We start from the raw sequence: 24,758 nt of genomic DNA on the forward strand, positions 1-24,758 counted from the left end.
ATAAATAAAATTGTGCAAAAGGTATTTTCTATTTGTTTTCCAACACCTTTCTACTCTTGTCACGCATATTTAGATTATTCAATCCAAATGGCATAGATGTACCGTGTAATGGGAGAAAACGACTTAGGAAGGATCTGAAAGGCCTGAATTGTTGATCAATTTGTGAGTACATTTGGTAGTCTAACCGTGCTCCAAAATTGCGTATATGTACACAAATCAAAATCTGAGTCATCGAGAACACTTTCTTTGTGGGATATTAGTTGAACCCGCAGCTTACGAGTACAGTGAAAAAAACCTCCAAAGTAACTTACGAGCATATAACAGAAAAGAGGAAGAATATAGCCTCAGCACTTGGCAGGTTCATGGATTTATGAATACAACTTCTTTCGGCACGGTATATTTACAATAATGTGGGTTTCTGCGGACTACAGCATTCCATGAATGTAGCTCTCTTTCAAATTATGTAGTGCTTCCCTGATCGAATCCTCATCCTGGCTCGAGTACTTCAAACATATCAGCCGCTGCACAACGTGGTAAGCCATCTGGACTGGATGGTATTGCAGGCAGTTTACTTCCATCCTCTTCACTTCCTATACATTGATATTTCAAATTTGCTGAGTCAACGGTTCACGATAAGGGGACTTCCGTACAGAAAACTACAAGTTACTCTTTCAACTAATTCAGATCCAGTGAAAAACAAGGCAAAAATCAAGGCAGGATGGCGTTTAAAACCCATATCAATGCCTACTACTTGTCAGCCAAATTTAAGTTGGGATTAACTTTAAGTTCTTGGTACTCAGAAAGAGATTACCTTCTCTGTGATCCTGGATGTGATGTTTCTGGCTGTTTCCATCACGGAGCTTGGTAATCCTGCCACTTCTGCTAATAGAAGGCCGTAGTGTGGAACATGTCTCGGCCCATCCTTCAGTTGAAACTAGGGGAAAAGACAAGACTTTCAGCAAAATAAACTCGCATAAAATGAATCGAATGAAAGAATAATGGAAAAACCACCTTGAACTCTAAACGATTATTTTTAATATCAACGTCAAAGTGAAGTATCTTCACATTTGGGTAGATGGTTACTAGTTCAGATAGGTTCTCCATATGAGTGGCAAATATTGTGTACCTGAGAAAGATTGAGAAGATGCTAAGTTATCTACTGCAAGTAAAATTTGGTCAAAAGGCTTTGCTAAAGCAATCATACAATGAATAGTGACAACAGGTACAAAATAACTAGATAGAACTAAAGAATAATATTTTTGTGTCCAACTTCTTTACGGTTTTAGTAATGGCGAAACTCCAACATATAAGTTTTCTTTTCTTCAATCTCTTATATGCTGCTATAAAGATCCCGGTTAAATGCCTGTCACAGAGAGCACAAAAAGGTCGTACCCAGTGCACAAGGCTCCCGCTTTACGCAGGGTCTGGGAGAGGTGAATGTCGGCTAGCCTTACCCCCATTTATGGAGAGGCTGCTCCCAAGTCTCGAACCCGAGACCTACCGCTCATGGGCGAAGGCACTTGCCATCGCACCAAGTGCGACCTCTTAAAAATTCCAGATTTTTGCAAGACACTAACAAATTTTACATTACGCCTCTGAAGTATTGAAATATATGTTGTAGTATGCCTATTTGTCTAGACTAGTCATATATGTATTCTAGTATATAGATAATTTGAGTTGCTTCTTTTCTGCAGTATCTTACGATTGAGAAGTTCAAAACCATGCGATGGCAAGTGCCTTCGCCCATGAGCGGTAGGTCTCGGGTTCGAGACTTGGGAGCAGCCTCTCTATAAATGGGGGTAAGGCTAGCCGACATTCACCTCTCCCAGACCCTGCGTAAAGCGGGAGCCTTGTGCACTGGGTACGACCTTTTTAGCATGATTGGAAGCATTACGCTTCAATTCATGTGATATGGAAACTCTCTATGTCAATGGTTAAAGGGACACATTCTAACGTTTCTATGTTCAAAACTCATAAGCTTTCATGTTACTAACCAACTGGAATCTTAGTAAATGGTAATTGAAAAAGAGGTTACGCTTTCAGTGATAATAAATGTTCGCAGCAGCTCCAAGCAATTGCAAATCCATCAGAGGAAGATGTGGCCCTCCCAAGTTCATCCATGATAACCAAACTCCTGTGTCCGAAAATAGACCGTATTTACTGATATTGTTTACATATTCAAAAGGCTAAATAATTTTGTAGTGCACTAACTACCTCTGGGAGACATTTTGCATGATAAAAGCTGTTTCTTTCATTTCTGTCATGAACTGTTGCAGGTAACAAGAAGATTCGTTTCTAAATATTCCATATTTAGTAGAGAGAAGCTGCATCGTTAAAACATATCACGACTCCATATTTCTGATACTGAAGTTGGAATATTTACCGTACTAGAGTTCGATTCAAGATTATCTACTGCACCCATCCTTGTAAATATACGATCAACAACCCTTAGAGTTGCAAAGCGAGCAGGTACATAGCAACCCATCTGAGCAAGAATAACTATAAGACACACTTGTTGAAGATAAGTGCTCTTTCCACTCCTGACAGAAATATCCTACAGTTAAACTCGAGCAAATGGTAACCTAATTGATCACATTTAAAAAAAAAAATTCATATATGTATATGTACACTCATCCATCTCAATTTCAGTCCAAACCTTTAAAGCTTATCACATGCATATTCTCACTGTTTGCTGGTAAAAACATGGTTTTCTTCTTCACTATTTAACCTGATCTCTAAAATAATAACTGGATGAAGCCGGCAATTTTTTTCCCTTCTCCAATTGTACTCTAATTTGCCTTTGTTATAATTAGAAGAATTAGTTTATGGTCACAAATAGAGACAATACATAATATTGAATGTAATGCTTGAACAGAATTTCTTACATGTTTGGGCCCATGATGAGCACCATGTTTGATGCCTCTGATAAAAAGATATTGTTGGGCTGCAAGGAAAAAAGACAGATGAAAAAATAGCTCCAGTGGACAGAATTTCAAGCATATCGATGAGGAGAAAGTATAACAAAAGGTTTAGATGTCTAATCTGGTACAAGTAATCGAATTATAGAAAATAAAGAGTTACGTACAACAAAGTCATTGTGTATAGTCTCTAGGATAGGGTGTCTTCCAGCATCAATTGCCAGTGGGCCATTATCTATAAGTAAAAGTGACAGTATCAAGGATATCTTGTATTGAACATCCAAAGTCATGAGTTTTAATGCCAGAGGATAGCAACTTGCCTGTGAATTCAGGTCTAGTATAACGATCAGCAGGCTTTGTGGAAATGGCATGTGCAAATGAATTAACAATCATATCCAAAAGGCATAAGACCTCTGCCAGCAGTGTGAGTGCAGAAACATCCTCTCGTATGGCATCTACTAATTCTGCATTTAATATAGAGACATCAGTAATCTATATTTGCATAAGATATAAGAAGATATAAGCTAGATACCAAAAGGTCAGTACATATGTCTAAACATCATCATTTATCAATTACTCAAGCTTATAGAAGGCATTGAAACCAATAAAACAATAACATAAAAAAGTTCAACAAGATCCATGCTTTTCCTATAACTGCACTAAGCTAGTATTATCAGCAATGCATATACAAGATGTTCAATGGTCCACATAACTGCAGTAAAGACAATATTGAATGTTACCACTTGGACAATCTAAAAAGAACATGCTACATTTCAAATACAAAAAAAAAAAAAAAAAAAAAAAAAAAAAAACGGAAAAAGAAAAATTGTCCTGTCTGAGAAAAACATCATTTACAAGTTGTTTGTGATGAATCAAGTTAGCATTAATAAGCTTCAATTCATGGTTCAATCCCATAAAATGATGCACTGAAATTGTTTCGGAGTCCAATCACAAGAAAATATTCATGTTCTGAGTAGATAAAGCCCATTGACACAGATGGTTTCAGGACCTGATAATTGATATTCACTTGGCCACTAATATTTAACCTTCTCCTTCCCAAATCAAGAAACTTGAACATGATGAAAAGGAATGTTCTCCCATGTGTTGTTCAACTAATAATAAGCACTGCTTCAAAATAATAAGTTACTTGTTTAATTAAGATTCACTCATTTACTGACACTCCATTCTGAAATGTAAACAAAAGCAAACACTTGAAGCTTATGACAGATATAGACTTAAAGAAGCTTATGATACAAAAGATGTATGTTTAGTATAACCTTCTAGGCAAACTTCTGTACGTAAGTAGCATTCTGCAGCTGCAGACTTATTTCTAACGTTTAGCTGTAAATTTCATGCAATGGAGAAACATAAACATAAATTTTAGTATTCATTTAAGTTACAAAGATATTGACACTTGAAAATACCATAGACACACATTGAAAATACCATAGACACACATGCACAATTTATATTGAAACTTGAATTTATTCATCTGAAAAAAAGAAGGCTCAAGTCAAATATATTGCAAAACTCATAAAGAGGTGCAATGTTTCTTTTACTCTTATTTACATTGATGGCCCTGATTTTTGTTAAAAAGAAACGCTTGAGATAAAACACATAAATGTCATAAAAATTTAAGAAATAAAGGCACCGACAGCATCGTACATGATGATTAAACCCATATCTAAGATTTCTGTATGAGTTGGTCTAGTACAAATGATCCCCTTAATTTACACCTCCTAAAATCAAGGTTGTATTTGAAAATGGTCTCTATGAACCTGCTTAACCTAATGTCCTAGTCAAAGTTAAAAATGGGAGTTCAATCCGCTCCACAAATGAAGTTCTTAGGAAACTCAAGCAAAATATATCATTCCAAAGATCATAGATTGAACTTATTATAGTTGCAAAGGCACCATTATAAGTTGTAAGTTATAACCAATCAAGGAAATGCCAACGTTCACAGACAATTAAGGCAGTACAGAGAGAATGGAAGTTGACAGTTATATTTTGAAAGGACAAGATGGCTTGAATAATACAACAATCATTATTTAGAGTGGGTAAATTAAATTTAATTCAATTAAAAGATTGAGCCATAGTACTCACAGAAGCAAGCTCCAAGGTTGAGCAGTGTATATTATTCCCATGTTTCAATACCTATGTCAGAATATCATATAGAACTCAGAAATAAACTAGTAAAGAGATGTTAGTAATTTAGAGAAAGCTTGTCCTAAAGGCTAAACCTGAATGAACTGGCTAGGAAGTTTCCCTTGAATGTCCTTATGTGGCATGCTAAAGTAGAACCCTTGCCTATTGTTAAACGGGAGTTTCAAATTGGGCAACTTGAAATCTTCACGATACTTGTTAGCAAGATTATGTATAGCTGTTGATTCAAGATTGACAAAACATTGGCCTTATTACTTTATCTCAAATATAAGAAAACAAAAGACAAATTGAACATGAAGGGAAATGGACAGAATTTTAATTGCATATGTAAAAAGAAAACACCTTCACTAGTATCACAAAATGATCTCCGTGCAATATCCAAGAGTCCATCGATTCCAGCTTTGACAGCAAAACACTGCTGTGTGCGGGCTACAAATGAAACCCGTGCATGAAGCACATCCTCATCAATAACCTCTCCAATCCTGAAACAAATGAAGCTTCTTGATTTGCCAAACAATGTATATACATCACACAACAAGCAAGAAACTTCAAACATGTACTTTCATGGCAATATGACAACTACTTTAGTACTCGTAGTTGAATTTCTTCCGCTTTATATGACTATCAATTAAATAAAGTTATTTTATGTAGCAATCCATGCAGAATTTATCATCAACTTCATCAGAAGTTAGACCCTAGCACTTGGGTTTGACCATCCCTATCCAATTTAATGGAAATATGATAACTACTTTAGTGCTTGGGGTTGAATCTCTTAGACTGTATAATCCACTTGATCGGGTAAGTTGGACACTAACACCTGAGGTTGAGTGCATGCCTCTGTAACATGCAGTGTTTCGGGTTGTAGGCAAGAGTCGCAAGACCATAGTCATGGTACCGAAATCATATAAAGAGATTAAAGATATATTTGGAATTGGTTGAACCTAAACAAACCTCCCCCATATAAATGAGCATATTAAAACATGTAATTATGCCGTTTCCAGTGGAATATGCCTCTTATGTACGAGGAAAAGGTTAAATCAGACAATAAGAAAAAGATTGTAAAAGGAGGCAATTTGTTTTAATTAGTAACTGTAGTTAAGGATTTTTTTTGGTGAACCGTGAAGGGATCTTTTTATAAGGGTAGAACTGATGTACTTTCATATTGCAAAAAGAGGGGACAAAGGTGAATGTTTTGGAACATAATGGAAATATTTCGGTTGTGGTCATTTCCCAGAGAACTCCGCCTATGTCTTACATGGCCGGTCCCAAGCCCGGATAAAGGAGGAGGGGGAGGGCGTCAGGTAGTCGACAGCCGGCACTCCATGATCACGTCGAATCCTTATGAAAATGAATCCAGAACAAAATCGCGCTAAAGCTAGGGCGTCACCCGTAAGTGGCGCGCTGTGTGGCCTGAGCACAGTGATAAGTGAGCAAGGGTCGCTGTATCTCCATCGGCACCCGGATGCAGTGTTAAATGAGCAAGGGGGCCATAGAAACTTCTTTTCGAACGACTCCACTCAAAGTTGTTTGGGAGCATATGCTCCTATCAACTTTACCCGGGACACACAAAAGAAGTACTTTGATCCTATTAGACGGGGGAGGGTGAAGAAGCTAGGACAGAAGGGTAGAGTTCAAGAGAGCAAAATGCGTTTAGGAACGTGGAATATAGGAACCTTAACGGGAAAATCTATGGAAGTAGTGGAAGTTATGGTGAGGAGAAGGATAAATATTATGTGCCTACAAGAAACTAAGTGGGTTGGTAGTAAGGCAAAGGATCTAGAAAACTCAGGGTTTAAACTTTGGTATTCGGGCACAAATAGAACGAGAAACGGTGTTGGCATCATCGTGGACAAGACCTTGGTACAAGATGTTGTAGATGTCAAGAGGGTAGGAGATAGAATCATGGCAATCAAGATTGTAATAGGACAAGAACTTATCAATGTGATTAGTGCGTACGCACCTCAAGTAGGGTTGGATACGAGTTCGAAGGAGAAATTTTGGGAAGATCTTGGAGACTTGGTGCAAGGAATTGCTCAGACGGAGAAGTTATTTATAGGAGGAGATTTAAATGGACACGTGGGCAGGGAGACAGGCAACTATGGAGGTTTTCATGGTGGCCATGGTTTTGGGGAGAGAAACGAGGATGGGGAAGCTATCTTGGATTTTGCAATGGCATATGATCTCTTCTTAGCCAACACCTTCTTTAAGAAGAGAGAAGAACATGTGATCACCTACAAGAGTGGGTCGTCAAAAACACAAATAGATTTTCTTCTAATGAGGAAAGGGGATCGTATAACTTGTAAGGATTGCAAAGTTATACCAGGAGAGAGCGTGGCTAATCAACATCGCTTGTTGGTGATGGATGTACATATCAAAAGAGTAAGACAAAAGAACAAGACTTGGAAGTGCCCAAGGACTAGATGGTGGAATCTAAAAGAAGAAAAACAAGTCATTTTCAAAGAGAAGGTAATCACCCAATGTGTGTGGGATAGAGAGGGGGAAGCTAGCCAAATGTGGGATTCCATGGCTAGTTGTATCCGAAAAGTAGCAAAAGAGGTATTAGGAGAGTCCAAGGGCTTTGCCCCACACCAAAAGGAATCTTGGTGGTGGAATGAGGAGGTACAAACAAAGGTGAAGGCTAAGAAGGAATGTTGTAAAACCTTATACAAGGAGAGGACTGATGAAAATGGTGAAAGGTATAGAAAAGCGAAGCAAGAGGCGAAGAAAGCTGTCAGAGAAGCTAAGTTAGCGGCTTACGACGATATGTATAAACGACTAGATACCAAAGAAGGAGAGTTGGATATCTATAAACTATCTAGAGCAAGGGAAAAGAAGACAAGGGACCTAAACCAAGTGAGGTGCATCAAGGATGAGGATGGAAAGGTTCTTGCTACAGAGAACGCGGTTAAAGACAGATGGAGAGGTTATTTTCATAATCTTTTCAATGAAGGACATGAAATGAGTGCTTCTTTAGGGGAGTTGAGTAACTCAGAAGAGTGTAGAAACTACTCTTTTTATCGTCGAATCCGGAAGGAAGAAGTGGTTGTAGCTTTGAAGAAGATGAAGCATAAAAAAGCAATAGGCCCAGACGATATACCAATCGAAGTGTGGAAACTTTTGGGAGAGACAGGTATAACATGGCTCACTGACCTTTTCAATAGGATTTTGAAAACGAAGAAGATGCCAAATGAGTGGCGAATGAGCACTTTGGTGCCTATCTACAAGAATAAGGGCGACGTACAAAATTGCATGAACTATAGGGGTATTAAGCTAATGAGTCATACAATGAAGCTCTGGGAGAGAGTCATTGAGCATAGATTGAGGCAAGAGACACGGGTTTCGGACAACCAATTCGGGTTCATGCCAGGGCGCTCAACCATGGAGGCAATCTATCTCTTACGAAGATTGATGGAAAGATATAGAGATGGGAAAAAGGATTTACACATGGTCTTTATAGATTTGGAAAAAGCGTATGATAGGGTCCCAAGAGACATTCTTTGGAGGATTTTAGAGAAGAAAGGAGTACGAGTAGCATATATCCAAGCTATAAAGGATATGTATGAAGGAGCAAAGACTGCCGTAAGAACTCATGAAGGACAAACCGAAAGCTTTCCCATAACTGTAGGATTACATCAAGGCTCATCCTTAAGCCCTTACCTTTTTGCGTTGGTAATGGATGAGTTAACACGACATATTCAAGATGATATTCCTTGGTGTATGCTTTTCGCAGACGATATAGTGTTGATAGATGAAACTCAGGAAGGGGTAAATGCAAAGCTTAACCTTTGGAGAGAAGTGTTGGAATCTAAAGGTCTTCGCCTAAGCCGATCAAAGACAGAATATATGGAGTGCAAGTTCAGTGCAAATGGAGGCCAAAACGAGTTAGGGGTGAGGATCGGAGATCAAGAAATACCAAAGAGCGACCGTTTTCGTTACCTAGGATCTATCTTGCAAAAGAACGGAGAATTAGATGGAGATCTCAACCATAGAATACAAGCTGGATGGATGAAGTGGAAGAGTGCATCCGGCGTGTTGTGTGACCGCCGTATGCCACTGAAGCTCAAGGGAAAATTTTATAGGACGGCAATAAGGCCGGCGATGCTGTATGGCACAGAATGTTGGGCGGTGAAACATCAACACGTACACAAAATGGGTGTAGCGGAGATGAGGATGCTTCGTTGGATGTGTGGGCACACGAGAAAGGATAAGATTAGGAATGAGGATATCCGGGGTAAAGTAGGAGTAGCCGAAATTGAAGGAAAGATGAGAGAAAATCGGTTACGGTGGTTTGGACATGTGCAAAGAAGGCCTACTGACGTTCCGATTAGAAGATGCGACTATGGGACAGAGGTTCAGGGCCGAAGGGGTAGAGGAAGACCTAGGAAAACTTTGGAAGAGACTCTAAGAAAAGACTTAGAGTACTTGGATCTAACGAAGGACATGACACAGGATCGAGCACAATGGCGTTCTAAGATTCATATAGCCGATCCCACTCAGTGACTTGGATTTTCCAAGTCTCCAACCGAGAAGTTTTCCTCACTCGGGAAATTAAGGGAACACTACCCCAACCTACATGCTCCACTCAGAAAGCTTCAACATACAAGCTTTAACAAAAGAAAATTCAAAGAACTTAGCGAAGAAGGCTTTGGTGTATTTAACACAATACGTTGAAATGAAGGAAAGCTTATTTATTGATATCCCCGATAAGCTACAAATATGTACATATACATGAGTCAAAATAAGCATACAAGAGGGAGCCTTCACAAAGGTTGCTTAGGAGAAGTCTCAGCAGTCGGTAGAGCCCCAGAAAGAGAAGGCACCGGAGGGGGATCATTTGGAGCCTCAGTACTGGACAGAACCCTAGAAGGAGGAGGCATCAGAGGTTGATCATTTGGAGCTTCGTTACGCGGTACAGCCCCAGAAGACGAAGGCAATAAATGCCTTTGGAACAAACCCACAAATCTCTGATGATCAAGTAAAACCTGACCATCAGTTTCCTTCATCTGGTCAAGCTTCCTCTTCATGTTTGTAGCATAGTCATGTGCGAGCCGGTGCAACTGTTTATTCTCATGCTTGAGCCCTCTAATCTCCTGTTTGAGACTCATCACTTCAGCCGCCAATGATTCAACTTGGCGGGTTCGAGCAAATAGGCGTTGGGCCATATTAGACACAGAACCTGCACACTGAACACTGAGAGCCAGCGAATCCTTAACAGCTAACTCATCAGACCGTTTGGAAAGTAGTCTATTATCTTTGGGAGTGAGAAGGTTCCTGGCCACCACCGCAGCGGTCATATCATTCTTCATCACGGAATCCCCAACGGTAAGAGGACCAGTAGGGGAGACGAAGGATGGGCGCCATATGTTGTCTGGAGAAGGCGGGGCTGCCTCTTCAACAAGGTTCAAGTCAAAACGACGGTCGGAGGGGCCAGACATTTTCAAAGGTGTTGAAGAGAGAAGAGGTCGGACAAATCAAGATCTTAGAAGTGCAAGAATGAAGCTTCTACTGGTGGAGATTCAAGTGTGCTTTGGAACTTAATGCCAGCCCCTATAAAAATCTGCACTCGACGAAGCTTCAGAAATCGAAGAGGCGCCTGCTCAGAAATCGAAGAGGCGTTTGCTTTCTCAAAAGCTGGGCTGCTTAGAGATCACGAGGGTTGATCTCAGAAATCGAAGAGGCGTTTGCTTTCTCAAAAGTTGGGTTGCTCAAAGACCACGAAGGCCGATCTCAAAAATCGAAGAGGCGCTCGCTTTCTCAAAAGCTGGGCTCCTCAGAGACCACGAGGGCCGATCTCAGAAATCGAAGAGGCACCTACTTTTCCAGCCTTTTCCAGCCTTGTCAGCACCTGTCACACGCACACTCAGTTTTGCGGAAATTATGGGCATTCTGTCAAAGACTTTTGGGGAAGTAGAAAACACATGAATCTTACTGTTCAATCACCCACTTCCCACACGCAACAATAGCTCATGGGTACCACAAATAACTTTGCCAAAGTTGAGCACGTGAAGCTTGCAGCTCCCACTACATCGCTCTGACCAAGAAGGGTAAAAGAATAGCAAAGAAACAGCACTAACAAAGTTTAGACCCATAAATTTTGAAGGTCTAGCTACCATATTATTACCCACAAGGGTAAAGGAACAGTACCACTGCTGGATAATTGGAAAGTCCCTGTGTGTCAACCTCTGTGCTTCGTGGCAAGGTAGACTAGCAAACATGCCCAACCTTTACTCACATTCGAGAAAACACTCCCAATAAGATTGCTTGCTCCAAAATCGAAGAGGCACCGTCCTCCGAATCTCGAGAGCCAGACTCCCAACATGACTACTTTCTTAAAAATCGAAGAGAGGGTAAAGGAACAGTACCATTGCTGGATAATTGGAAAGTCCCTGTGTGTCAACCTCTGTGCTTCGTGGCAAGGTAGACTAGCAAACATGCCCAACCTTTACTCACATTCGAGAAAACACTCCCAACAAGATTGCTTGCTCCAAAATCGAAGAGGCACCGCCCTCCGAATCTCGAGAGCCAGACTCCCAACATGATTACTTTCTCAAAAATCGAAGAGACACTGCTCCCCGAATCTCGAGAGCCAGACCCCCAGCATGATTGCTTTCTCAAAAATCGATGAGGCATCGTTCTCCGAATCAATCGAAGAGGCGCTCGCTTTCTCAAGAGCTGGGCTGCTCAGAGACCACGAGGGCCGATCTCAGAAATCGAAGAGGCACCTACTTTTCTAGCCTTGTCAGCACCTGTCACACGCACACTCAGCTTAGCAGAAATTATGGGCATTCTGTCGAAGACTTCTGGTGAAGTAGAAATCACATGAATCTTACTGTTCAATCACCCACTTCCCACACGCAACAATAGCTCATGGGTACCACAAATAACTTTGCCAAAGTTCTCTGCCAAAGTTGAGCACGTGAAGCTTGCAGCTCCCACTACATCGCTCTGACCAAGAAAGGTAAAAGAATAGCAAAGAAACAGCACTAACAAAAGTTTAGACACATAAATTTTGAAGGTCTAGCTACCACATTATTACCCACAACTGTAAAGGAACAGTACCACTGCTGGATAATTGGAAAGTCCCTGTGTGTCAACCTCTGTGCTTCGTGGCAAGGTAGACTAGCAAACATGCCCAACCTTTACTCACATTCGAGAAAACACTCCCAATAAGATTGCTTGCTCCAAAATCGAAGAGGCACCGTCCTCCGAATCTCGAGAGCCAGACTCCCAACATGACTACTTTCTCAAAATCGAAGAGAGGGTAAAGGAACAGTACCATTGCTGGATAATTGGAAAGTCCCTGTGTGTCAACCTTTGTGCTTCGTGGCAAGGTAGACTAGCAAACATGCCCAACCTTTACTCACATTCGAGACAACACTCCCAACAAGATTGCTTGCTCCAAAATCGAAGAGGCACCGCCCTCCGAATCTCGAGAGCCAGACTCCCAACATGATTACTTCCTCAAAAATCGAAAAGACACTGCTCTCCGAATCTCGAGAGTCATACCCCCAGCATGATTGCTTTCTCAAAAATCGAAGATGCATCGTTCTCCGAATCTCGAGAGCCAGATACCACAGACCACTTTTTCAAAGTGCTCTGACAGAGTTAAAACATGTGAAACTGGCAGCTCCCACTACCGTGCTATGACCAAGCAGGGTAAAGGAATAGCATTACTACTTGTTGTTAGGGAGACTCCTATATATGTCGACCTCCATCCCCAACGGACAGGCAGACCTGCAAAAATGCTCAACCCTTCATCATATCTGAGAGGGCACTCCCAACGAAGCCTTTCGAAATATTCAGCTTTCTTTCCCCCCGATAATACCTCTGCAAACAAGCTATACTAGAGCAAGAATATCTCATATCATCAGGGTTAAAAGCAAGAGTATCCCATATCATGCTTTTTCCCTGTCTTTTCTTGTGGCCTTGTTTTTACCTGCAAGACAAGGAGAAAGAGAGCAATCAGTCAGCACTTGGAATCAAGCTTCCAGCCAGGAACTGACTGCCTGGAACCCCTTACCTGATTACTTACCTGGCATTGCTCTCGAGTACTCATCTTCAACATCTTATGTTTCCAGGGAAGATTCCGCATCTGCTTGAGGAACAGATAGGGCAAGTGCGAAGGATACAAGGAAGCATGTGGAGACAAGCGTAACAGCACACGTGCCGATACATTCATTACTCTGTCAAACGCAAAAGTATCCCATATCAGCAGGGTGGAACGTACTCTAGATTTGATGGACTTGTTTTGACCCTCAAATTCTTCAGTCGGCCTTATACTCTGGAGGAAACCAGAAAACCCTCCAGCTCAGTTCAAGAATAAGCCTGTGGAAAGTTACTTCTTCAAAAGCAAAAGTATCTCATATCATCTCTTTTCATTTTTCTTCTCTTTATCCTTCATGCTGCTGCAAGATGGGGAGAAGGTGAACAATCAGTCGGAGCTTTGATTGCTTACCTTGTCTGTCACCTCTTTCAGCAGACCCCCTAGCTCGGCGACTTGGGGGACTCCTACTACATGGTTTGTATCGCGCTTGACCAAGCCTGAAACTACAAGTAAGCTTCAAGTGAAATTGATACATTACCTTGTGCATCTCCACCAGTTAAAGATACCACCCCTGGATGGAGGAAGAGTACTTCCAGAGAAGATGCCACATCTACCTATGAGACAGATAAGGCAAGTCAAGACGACACCACACTCCGATACTTAGAAGTTTCGTGATTACGAGATCATTCTCCCACGATATTTCCTAATGTCATTTGTACTAAATCATTCACTTGTACTCACTAAATGAGAGCTTGAACCTATGTACTTGTGTAAACCCTTCACAATTAATGAGAACTCTTCTATTCCGTGGACGTAGCCAATCTGGGTGAACCACGTACATCTTGTGTTTGCTTTCCTATCTCTATCCATTTATATACTTATCCACACTAATGACCGGAGCAATCTAGCGAAGATCACAAAAAGCGATCGTTTTCGCTACCTAGGATCTATCTTGCAAGAGAACGGAGAATTAGATGGAGATCTCAACCATAGAATACGAGCTGGATGGAAAGAGTGCATCCGGCGTGTTGTGTGACCGTCATAGGCCACTGAAGCTCAAGGGAAAATTTTATAGGACGGCAATAAGGCTAGCGATGTTGTATGGCACAGAATGTTGGGTGGTGAAGCATCAACACGTACACAAAATGGGTGTAGCGGAGATGAGGATGCTTCGTGGGATGTGTGGGCACACGAGAAAGGATAAGATTGGGAATGAGGATATCCGAGGTAAAGTAGGAGTAGCCGAAATTGTAGGAAATATGAGAGAAAATCGGCTCCGGTGATTTTGAACATGTGCAAAGAAGGCCGACTGACGCTCCGGTTCGAAGATGTGACTACGGGACAGAGGTTCAGGGCCGAAGGGGTAGAGGAAGACCTAGGACAACTTTGGAAGAGACTCTAAGAAAAGACTTAGAGTACTTGGATCTAACGGAGGACATGACACAAAACCGAGCGCAATGGCGTTCTAGGATTCATATAGCCGACCCCACTTAGTGGGAAAAGGCTTTGTTGTTGTTGTTGTTGTTGTTGTTGGTCATTTCCCAGAGGATGCCTGGACTAATTTGGCCACTTAATTTGATCCTATTTGGATATTAGAATTTATTGAACAAAACATATGAAGAAAGTTGAGGCTCCACCATAAAACCAATTGGCAATATGGGAAGTAGCCCAACTTACTTATAAGCCCATGCAAGATCCCTCCTCCCATCAATGTGGGACTCATTCTCAACAACATATTCCAGTGCCAAATTCAAATGAGTTAGGGATGTCAGAGAAACAAATTTACAAATGATCCACCAGGACTATAGAAGCTTGGAAGCAAACCTCTTTCTAATGGCAGCATACTTCTCATTTTCACATACAGACTGGTAAACATTTGCAAGAAGAAAACACTTTGCATCTTTAAGAACCTGAGATTTTACGAAACATTGATACTTTGGATCATGTTTTGAGCACTGTAAAATTTGTCTATGTGTTGGAAAGAAAATAATGCTTGACATCGACATCTGTGTAAAGTGATTTTTACCTTTGAGAGTAAAGGCAAGGCATCTAGAGCAGTCTTCAGAAGAATGATACTTGAAACCAACACTTGGCTTTTTCTAGCACAATCAACACCCACAACTTTGTTTGTAATTTTCTTTGGCTTGAAGCAAAAGTGACAAAGCACCCTATCTGCATGAGCACATACACAACTCCACTCGTTCATGATATGAATAGATAGATTTACTGTATTAAGGCAAAACTTTCCTCTGCTTTCTTCTACCCTCTTACCACTCTCTTTTGGAAATTTACGCAGAACCTGAGCTAGTCCAAAGAACAGCTGTTCGTTGCTCATGAGCTCATCCTAAAATCAAATATTAAGGAGACTTAGGATCGTAAAACTATTGCTGCAAAATACAATATCCATCTCAGGAGCTTCAAGATTCAGAACTTTATATGTATTCTAAGAGGATACAAAGTAGACATTATCATTGTATTCTTGCTTTTTCATGTATAACCATGCCCAAAAAATAAACACAAAGTCTGCCCAACCAACTTTGCAATTCAAATAACATGATATTTTTTCATTCTTCTTAAAAATAGATAGAGAAATAAAGGTTAACAAACTGAAAAGTATCTCAAATGGATAAAATAATACATAGATCCACAAGAGATAGTTGAGAGCAAATAACACTGACCAGGCAATCTAGACGAGCATTTATAGTTTCAATATCTTTTAAAGGCTGCAAAAGATTGGCACGAAGAAGTCTGGACCTGCAGTTATACATTGCTCCACATTAGATTTATATAAACAAGAAATTGGAAAGGAGAGATCTACCACCAGAGAATTGTAGCTATAAAAAAAATATATGAAATCCAGGATAATAATACAGTGAACCAGCCCCTCATACCCTCCAACCGTTTTTGTTGTCTTAAACATGTTTAATAAACTTCTTTTCTTGTTGCTGGTGCCCCAAAGTGTCGAATGAAGTGGCTCAATGATTTCCAAGTTTTGGACACTGTAAACAAATTTCAATTGTAAAAGTCATTACCAAAGAGATTACTAATAAAATATATGTTGACCCATTGTAGATTTATCTGAAATAATTTAGAAAAATGTCCTAATATCACAAAAAATCGTCTGTTTAAAGAATAAAAAGGGAGCTCAGCCCTAGATAAATTCAAAGAAGGGAAGGGAGCGTACCTAGTCGCATCAATATTCATATGAGCAAATGATCCATTAAAAGTGACCTGGAGAAGGGATATGTGCGATGAAGTAAATGTTTAATTCCTCACAAAGACAAAAACAGGGTTGGATGGCAGTGCAGACTGATGGGAGTTCTTAGCCGGAAGAGAAGATAAAAATACAGAAAAATAATGTTATTGATCTACTCTGTGTACAGATAGCTGATGATATTATTGATATACAAATGATAACTTTCTTCTGATATTATTTTACAGGTCATGAAAGAATGTGCATTAACTCGTACCACAAGTGAGTGGTTTGTGACGATGACTCCCTTCTCTGCTTCTATCCTGTTCATCAGGCACTTGATCCATTACCAACAGAAAAGGCAAGGTTAACAGATTCTATAACAATAAAACGTGCACATTGCTAACAAGTTCAACATAAGGCAACTTAAAAGGTACGGAAAAAAAAAACACATTTGACATGACATGATCTTTCTAGTAAATAGAGCTAGAATAGCATCAGGGGAAAAACTGTTAAAATATCTAATGTTCTTTGAATTATTGCTTAAAGAAACTCTTAAACGCCAAAATATGAATATGGTGTAACTGCCTACATCATAATAAAAACAAATGCCTAAACTTTGGAACACCATAACGTTAGAAAGCTCAAGATCTGAAAGTACCACTTAATTGTAGCTGCAGCAGCAGCTAAGCAGAGGTAATACTGCTTGTAATAAGTATCCAATCCTAGTGCTGAAGGTTCCTTGGCTGATAAATTTTTAATCAGTACGGCACCCTGGAACCCAACAATGGCACACTAAGCTGTGAGCTTCAAGAGTAAACACCCATTTTGATGCAAACATTAGAGGATAAGGAATCTCTAACATAACCTTAGTGTCATCGAAGCAACCACGGGCCATTACAACCTGCAGAACAGCACACTTGTTTAGTGGATTAAACAAGTAGTCATAAGTGAGGTAACCTCACAGGCATCCAGTATTCATGTACACCAAAAAACAAGCATGAGAGAGAGAGAGAGAGAGAGAGCTAGCAATGTTAATGATTAAGGAACACAACCTTCTTGACTGTAGCATAAAATCTGTCCACCAACTCTGAAACTCCAACCATACCATCAGGTGCCAGCTTGTTCGGTGAAACAATAATCACCATAGGATCATAGAATTGCAGCAAGGTTTTTGTATTCTGATATGAACTGCTAGTTTCAATATATTGAGAAAGATGCAGAGAAGCTAATCTTAAATCAAAAGCTGCCACTCCAACCTGTCACAACATTTAGTGTCAGCTACGTATCCTGAATTCGTTGATCTCTATGCACCAAAACAATTTTAATACAGCTCTCACATAACCTTCGGGTAATCAGCTGGAAGGGACCATAATCAAAAGTAAGAAAATTCTTTGATTTTAGTTACAATATCGCAAACCAGTAAAAATCAAGAAAATATGTGAGAACAATAGACCATATTTGGTTTAGCAACAGGATTATTTTTCCCTTTTATTTGCAAAAAAATTAGAGTAACGAACTAATTGTAATACAATTTTCCTATACTCTTTAACCTGATTTCACCAGACATCGAAAGACTATTGCATAAGCATATAGCCTAGAAATTGAAAATTTAAGGGCCAATTTTCCCCTAGGTATGAAGGATGTATAACGCAATTCATACACAATTCTAGCAACGTGATAATTCGAACTCATCCGAAAAGGTGGAAAATGCTGTAGAATCCGTTTCGTAACCGAGTAATTCAAAGGAAGCAAACAATTAACACAAGTCCAAATGCTACGTTTTTTGAATTTTGAATCTCCATGCTCTTTCATTTTCCTGCGTTTTCTCGGGAAACAAACAAATCGAAGAAAATGAGCGGGAAATATTGAGAGATGGAAAAGCGACCGAGCGACCGAGCTTCACCTCCTTGGCTCTGTTCTCGATGAGACCGACGACGATGCTCGACCTCTCTCCTCCGTCGTCTTCCATTTCCTTCCTACTCTCTCTCTCTCTCTCTCTCTCTCTCTCTCTCTCTCTCTCTCTCTCTGCTCTCTCCTTTGCTTCAACGAGTTTGTATCGCGCGCCAGCTTCTGTTCCGGCCGAGGGTGCTACTTATATACACGCGACTGTTGCTCGGGTCGCGTGTCGCGTGCGCAGTGAGCGAAGTAAAAAACGACACTCGCTCACAGTTTCTGCGAAGTGTCGTTCACAGGCGTGAGTTGAAATAGTTTTGATCTAAGGAACAGATTTCTGCCAAATTGCAGTGCATTTTTCAAGTTCAGCTTCTCCAAATTATTCCAAAACCACAAATTCACAAAACTCTTTATATATTCTTCATCATACATGTGAAGAATTATCAAGCAACACTCATATGAGCTAATTCCTTATTACCAAACAATCAAATCTTGATCTTTTTGGACACTTTTGGAGTTCGCATCAGAGAATTAATTCTTGTAAAGAGTAACTCGAGAAATCGCAACCCTATTCACTTATTTAATACAAATTTATTATTTTGTACACGTTTTCTTGTTTCATTGGTTTTTAGATTTGGAAAAAGCGTATGATAGGGTCCCAAGAGACATTCTTTGGAGGATTTTAGAGAAGAAAGGAGTACGAGTAGCATATATCCAAGCTATAAAGGATATGTATGAAGGAGCAAAGACTGCCGTAAGAACTCATGAAGGACAAACCGAAAGCTTTCCCATAACTGTAGGATTACATCAAGGCTCATCCTTAAGTCCTTACCTTTTTGCGTTGGTAATGGATGAGTTAACACGACATATTCAAGATGATATTCCTTGGTGTATGCTTTTCGCAGACGATATAGTGTTGATAGATGAAACTCAGGAAGGGGTAAATGCAAAGCTTAACCTTTGGAGAGAAGTGTTGGAATCTAAAGGTCTTCGCCTAAGCCGATCAAAGACAGAATATATGGAGTGCAAGTTCAGTGCAAATGGAGGCCAAAACGAGTTAGGGGTGAGGATCGGAGATCAAGAAATACCAAAGAGCGACCGTTTTCGTTACCTAGGATCTATCTTGCAAAAGAACGGAGAATTAGATGGAGATCTCAACCATAGAATACAAGCTGGATGGATGAAGTGAAAGAGTGCATCCGGCGTGTTGTGTGACCGCCGTATGCCACTGAAGCTCAAGGGAAAATTTTATAGGACGGCAATAAGGCCGGCGATGCTGTATGGCACAGAATGTTGGGCGGTGAAACATCAACACGTACACAAAATGGGTGTAGCGGAGATGAGGATGCTTCGTTGGATGTGTGGGCACACGAGAAAGGATAAGATTAGGAATGAGGATATCCGGGGTAAAGTAGGAGTAGCCGAAATTGAAGGAAAGATGAGAGAAAATCGGTTACGGTGGTTTGGACATGTGCAAAGAAGGCCTACTGACGTTCCGATTAGAAGATGCGACTATGGGACAGAGGTTCAGGGCCGAAGGGGTAGAGGAAGACCTAGGAAAACTTTGGAAGAGACTCTAAGAAAAGACTTAGAGTACTTGGATCTAACGAAGGACATGACACAGGATCGAGCACAATGGCGTTCTAAGATTCATATAGCCGATCCCACTCAGTGACTTGGATTTTCCAAGTCTCCAACCGAGAAGTTTTCCTCACTCGGGAAATTAAGGGAACACTACCCCAACCTACATGCTCCACTCAGAAAGCTTCAACATACAAGCTTTAACAAAAGAAAATTCAAAGAACTTAGCGAAGAAGGCTTTGGTGTATTTAACACAATACGTTGAAATGAAGGAAAGCTTATTTATTGATATCCCCGATAAGCTACAAATATGTACATATACATGAGTCAAAATAAGCACACAAGAGGGAGCCTTCACAAAGGTTGCTTAGGAGAAGTCTCAGCAGTCGGTAGAGCTCCAGAAAGAGAAGGCACCGGAGGGGGATCATTTGGAGCCTCAGTACTGGACAGAACCCTAGAAGGAGGAGGCATCAGAGGTTGATCATTTGGAGCTTCATTACGCGGTACAGCCCCAGAAGACGAAGGCAATAAATGCCTTTGGAACAAACCCACAAATCTCTGATGATCAAGTAAAACCTGACCATCAGTTTCCTTCATCTGGTCAAGCTTCCTCTTCATGTTTGTAGCATAGTCATGTGCGAGCCGGTGCAACTGTTTATTCTCATGCTTGAGCCCTCTAATCTCCTGTTTGAGACTCATCACTTCAGCCGCCAATGATTCAACTTGGCGGGTTCGAGCAAATAGGCGTTGGGCCATATTAGACACAGAACCTGCACACTGAACACTGAGAGCCAGCGAATCCTTAACAGCTAACTCATCAGACCGTTTGGAAAGTAGTCTGTTATCTTTGGGAGTGAGAAGGTTCCTGGCCACCACCGCAGCGGTCATATCATTCTTCATCACGGAATCCCCAACGGTAAGAGGACCAGTAGGGGAGACGAAGGATGGGCGCCATATGTTGTCTGGAGAAGGCGGGGCTGCCTCTTCAACAAGGTTCAAGTCAAAACGACGGTCGGAGGGGCCAGACATTTTTAAAGGTGTTGAAGAGAGAAGAGGTCGGACAAATCAAGATCTTAGAAGTGCAAGAATGAAGCTTCTACTGGTGGAGATTCAAGTGTGCTTTGGAACTTAATGCCAGCCCCTATAAAAATCTGCACTCGACGAAGCTTCAGAAATCGAAAAGGCGCCTGCTCAGAAATCGAAGAGGCGTTTGCTTTCTCAAAAGCTGGGCTGCTTAGAGATCACGAGGGTTGATCTCAGAAATCGAAGAGGCGTTTGCTTTCTCAAAAGTTGGGCTGCTCAAAGACCACGAAGGCCGATCTCAAAAATCGAAGAGGCGCTCGCTTTCTCAAAAGCTGGGCTCCCCAGAGACCACGAGGGCCGATCTCAGAAATCGAAGAGGCACCTACTTTTCCAGCCTTTTCCAGCCTTGTCAGCACCTGTCACACGCACACTCAGTTTTGCGGAAATTATGGGCATTCTGTCAAAGACTTCTGGGGAAGTAGAAAACACATGAATCTTACTGTTCAATCACCCACTTCCCACACGCAACAATAGCTCATGGGTACCACAGATAACTTTGCCAAAGTTCTCTGCCAAAGTTGAGCACGTGAAGCTTGCAGCTCCCACTACATCGCTCTGACCAAGAAGGGTAAAAGAATAGCAAAGAAACAGCACTAACAAAGTTTAGACCCATAAATTTTGAAGGTCTAGCTACCATATTATTACCCACAAGGGTAAAGGAACAGTACAACTGCTGGATAATTGGAAAGTCCCTGTGTGTCAACCTCTGTGCTTCGTGGCAAGGTAGACTAGCAAACATGCCCAACCTTTACTCACATTCGAGAAAACACTCCCAATAAGATTGCTTGCTCCAAAATCGAAGAGGCACCGTCCTCCGAATCTCGAGAGCCAGACTCCCAACATGACTACTTTCTTAAAAATCGAAGAGAGGGTAAAGGAACAGTACCATTGCTGGATAATTGGAAAGTCCCTGTGTGTCAACCTCTGTGCTTCGTGGCAAGGTAGACTAGCAAACATGCCCAACCTTTACTCACATTCGAGAAAACACTCCCAACAAGATTGCTTGCTCCAAAATCGAAGAGGCACCGCCCTCCGAATCTCGAGAGCCAGACTCCCAACATGATTACTTTCTCAAAAATCGAAGAGACACTGCTCCCCGAATCTCGAGAGCCAGACCCCCAGCATGATTGCTTTCTCAAAAATCGATGAGGCATCGTTCTCCGAATCAATCGAAGAGGCGCTCGCTTTCTCAAGAGCTGGGCTGCTCAGAGACCACGAGGGCCGATCTCAGAAATCGAAGAGGCACCTACTTTTCTAGCCTTGTCAGCACCTGTCACACGCACACTCAGCTTTGCAGAAATTATGGGCATTCTGTCGAAGACTTCTGGTGAAGTAGAAAGCACATGAATCTTACTGTTCAATCACCCACTTCCCACACGCAACAATAGCTCATGGGTACCACAAATAACTTTGCCAAAGTTCTCTGCCAAAGTTGAGCACGTGAAGCTTGCAACTCCCACTACATCGCTCTGACCAAGAAAGGTAAAAGAATAGCAAAGAAACAGCACTAACAAAAGTTTAGACACATAAATTTTGAAGGTCTAGCTACCATATTATTACCCACAACTGTAAAGGAACAGTACCACTGCTGGATAATTGGAAAGTCCCTGTGTGTCAACCTCTGTGCTTCGTGGCAAGGTAGACTAGCAAACATGCCCAACCTTTACTCACATTCGAGAAAACACTCCCAATAAGATTGCTTGCTCCAAAATCGAAGAGGCACCGTCCTCCGAATCTCGAGAGCCAGACTCCCAACATGACTACTTTCTCAAAATCGAAGAGAGGGTAAAGGAACAATACCATTGCTGGATAATTGGAAAGTCCCTGTGTGTCAACCTTTGTGCTTCGTGGCAAGGTAGACTAGCAAACATGCCCAACCTTTACTCACATTCGAGACAACACTCCTAACAAGATTGCTTGCTCCAAAATCGAAGAGGCACCGCCCTCCGAATCTCGAGAGCCAGACTCCCAACATGATTACTTCCTCAAAAATCGAAGAGACACTGCTCTCCGAATCTCGAGAGCCAGACCCCCAGCATGATTGCTTTCTCAAAAATCGAAGAGGCATCATTCTCCGAATCTCGAGAGCCAGATACCACAGACCACTTTTTCAAAGTGCTCTGACAGAGTTAAAACATGTGAAACTGGCAGCTCCCACTACCGTGCTATGACCAAGCAGGGTAAAGGAATAGCATTACTACTTGTTGTTAGGGAGACTCCTATATATGTCGACCTCCATCCCCAACGGACAGGCAGACCTGCAAAAATGCTCAACCCTTCATCATATCTGAGAGGGCACTCCCAACGAAGCCTTTCAAAATATTCAGCTTTCTTTCCCCCCGATAATACCTCTGCAAACAAGCTATACTAGAGCAAGAATATCTCATATCATCAGGGTTAAAAGCAAGAGTATCCCATATCATGCTTTTTCCCTGTCTTTTCTTTTGGCCTTGTTTTTACCTGCAAGACAAGGAGAAAGAGAGCAATCAGTCAGCACTTGGAATCAAGCTTCCAGCCAGGAACTGACTGCCTGGAACCCCTTACCTGATTACTTACCTGGCATTGCTCTCGAGTACTCATCTTCAACATCTTATGTTTCCAGGGAAGATTCCGCATCTGCTTGAGGAACAGATAGGGCAAGTGCGAAGGATACAAGGAAGCATGTGGAGACAAGCGTAACAGCACACGTGCCGATACATTCATTAGTTTGTCAAAAGCAAAAGTATCCCATATCAGCAGGGTGGAACGTACTCTAGATTTGATGGACTTGTTTTGACCCTCAAATTCTTCAGTCGGCCTTATACTTTGGAGGAAACCAGAAAACCCTCCAGCTCAGTTCAAGAATAAGCCTGTGGAAAGTTACTTCTTCAAAAGCAAAAGTATCTCATATCATCTCTTCTCATTTTTCTTCTCTTTATCCTTCATGCTGCTGCAAGATGGGGAGAAGGTGAACAATCAGTCGGAGCTCTGATTGCTTACCTTGTCTGTCACCTCTTTCAGCAGACCCCCTAGCTCGGCGACTTGGGGGACTCCTACTACATGGTTTGTATCGCGCTTGACCAAGCCTGAAACTACAAGTAAGCTTCAAGTGAAATTGATACATTACCTTGTGCATCTCCACCAGTTAAAGATACCACCCCTGGATGGAGGAAGAGTACTTCCAGAGAAGATGCCACATCTACCTATGAGACAGATAAGGCAAGTCAAGACGACACCACACTCCGATACTTAGAAGTTTCGTGATTACGAGATCATTCTCCCACAATATTTCCTAATGTCATTTGTACTAAATCATTCACTTGTACTCACTAAATGAGAGCTTGAACCTATGTACTTGTGTAAACCCTTCACAATTAATGAGAACTCTTCTATTCCGTGGACGTAGCCAATCTGGGTGAACCACGTACATCTTGTGTTTGCTTTCCTATCTCTATCCATTTATATACTTATCCACACTAATGACCGGAGCAATCTAGCGAAGATCACAAAAAGCGATCGTTTTCGCTACCTAGGATCTATCTTGCAAGAGAACGGAGAATTAGATGGAGATCTCAACCATAGAATACGAGCTGGATGGAAAGAGTGCATCCGGCGTGTTGTGTGACCGTAGTAGGCCACTGAAGCTCAAGGGAAAATTTTATAGGACGGCAATAAGGCTAGCGATGTTGTATGGCACAGAATGTTGGGTGGTGAAGCATCAACACGTACACAAAATGGGTGTAACGGAGATGAGGATGCTTCGTGGGATGTGTGGGCACACGAGAAAGGATAAGATTGGGAATGAGGATATCCGAGGTAAAGTAGGAGTAGCCGAAATTGTAGGAAATATGAGAGAAAATCGGCTCCGGTGATTTTGAACATGTGCAAAGAAGGCCGACTG

At 41.4% G+C, this 24,758-nt stretch overlaps 1 protein-coding gene across 6 annotated transcripts; it reads right to left on the reverse strand.

The window, feature by feature from the left end:
- Positions 1-224: 224 nt before the first annotated feature.
- On the reverse strand, positions 225-18,493 carry LOC103433046 (DNA mismatch repair protein MSH4). 6 transcript variants are annotated; one of them, XM_070819944.1, is made up of 24 exons: positions 18,225-18,493; positions 17,374-17,577; positions 17,187-17,222; positions 16,980-17,092; positions 16,596-16,641; positions 16,310-16,356; positions 16,017-16,124; positions 15,804-15,879; positions 15,397-15,469; positions 15,152-15,297; positions 14,950-15,035; positions 5,424-5,563; positions 5,159-5,298; positions 5,022-5,072; positions 4,196-4,259; positions 3,239-3,382; positions 3,086-3,153; positions 2,886-2,944; positions 2,384-2,540; positions 2,215-2,267; positions 2,036-2,134; positions 1,084-1,126; positions 812-934; positions 225-590 (listed from the first exon to the last, which is right to left on the reverse strand). In XM_070819944.1, the coding sequence occupies exons 1-24, from the start codon at positions 18,288-18,290 to the stop codon at positions 426-428; spliced, it is 2,307 nt and encodes a 768-aa protein (XP_070676045.1). In that variant the 5' UTR covers positions 18,291-18,493; the 3' UTR covers positions 225-425. The 6 variants fall into 6 exon arrangements, with proteins under 6 accessions (XP_070676045.1, XP_028956831.1, XP_028956830.1 ...); XM_029100998.2 differs by having other exon boundaries at positions 1,066-1,126; XM_029100997.2 differs by having other exon boundaries at positions 1,012-1,126.
- Positions 18,494-24,758: the final 6,265 nt, after the last annotated feature.

The sequence above is a fragment of the Malus domestica genome, chromosome 04, assembly GCF_042453785.1.
Source record: "Malus domestica chromosome 04, GDT2T_hap1".
In the NCBI taxonomy this organism is placed as follows: Eukaryota; Viridiplantae; Streptophyta; class Magnoliopsida; order Rosales; family Rosaceae; genus Malus; species Malus domestica.

Excerpts from the sequence above, each read along its gene's own strand:
- LOC103433046 (XM_029100997.2), bottom strand. The coding sequence starts at position 18,290 with ATGGAAGACGACGGAGGAGAGAGGTCGAGCATCGTCGTCGGTCTCATC. Across the intron at positions 17,093-17,186 it reads GTTGCTTCGATGACACTAAG|GGTGCCGTACTGATTAAAAA; the intron begins GTTATGTTAGAG and ends GTTGGGTTCCAG. Across the intron at positions 15,298-15,396 it reads TAAATTTCCAAAAGAGAGTG|ATAGGGTGCTTTGTCACTTT; the intron begins GTAAGAGGGTAG and ends GTGCTCATGCAG.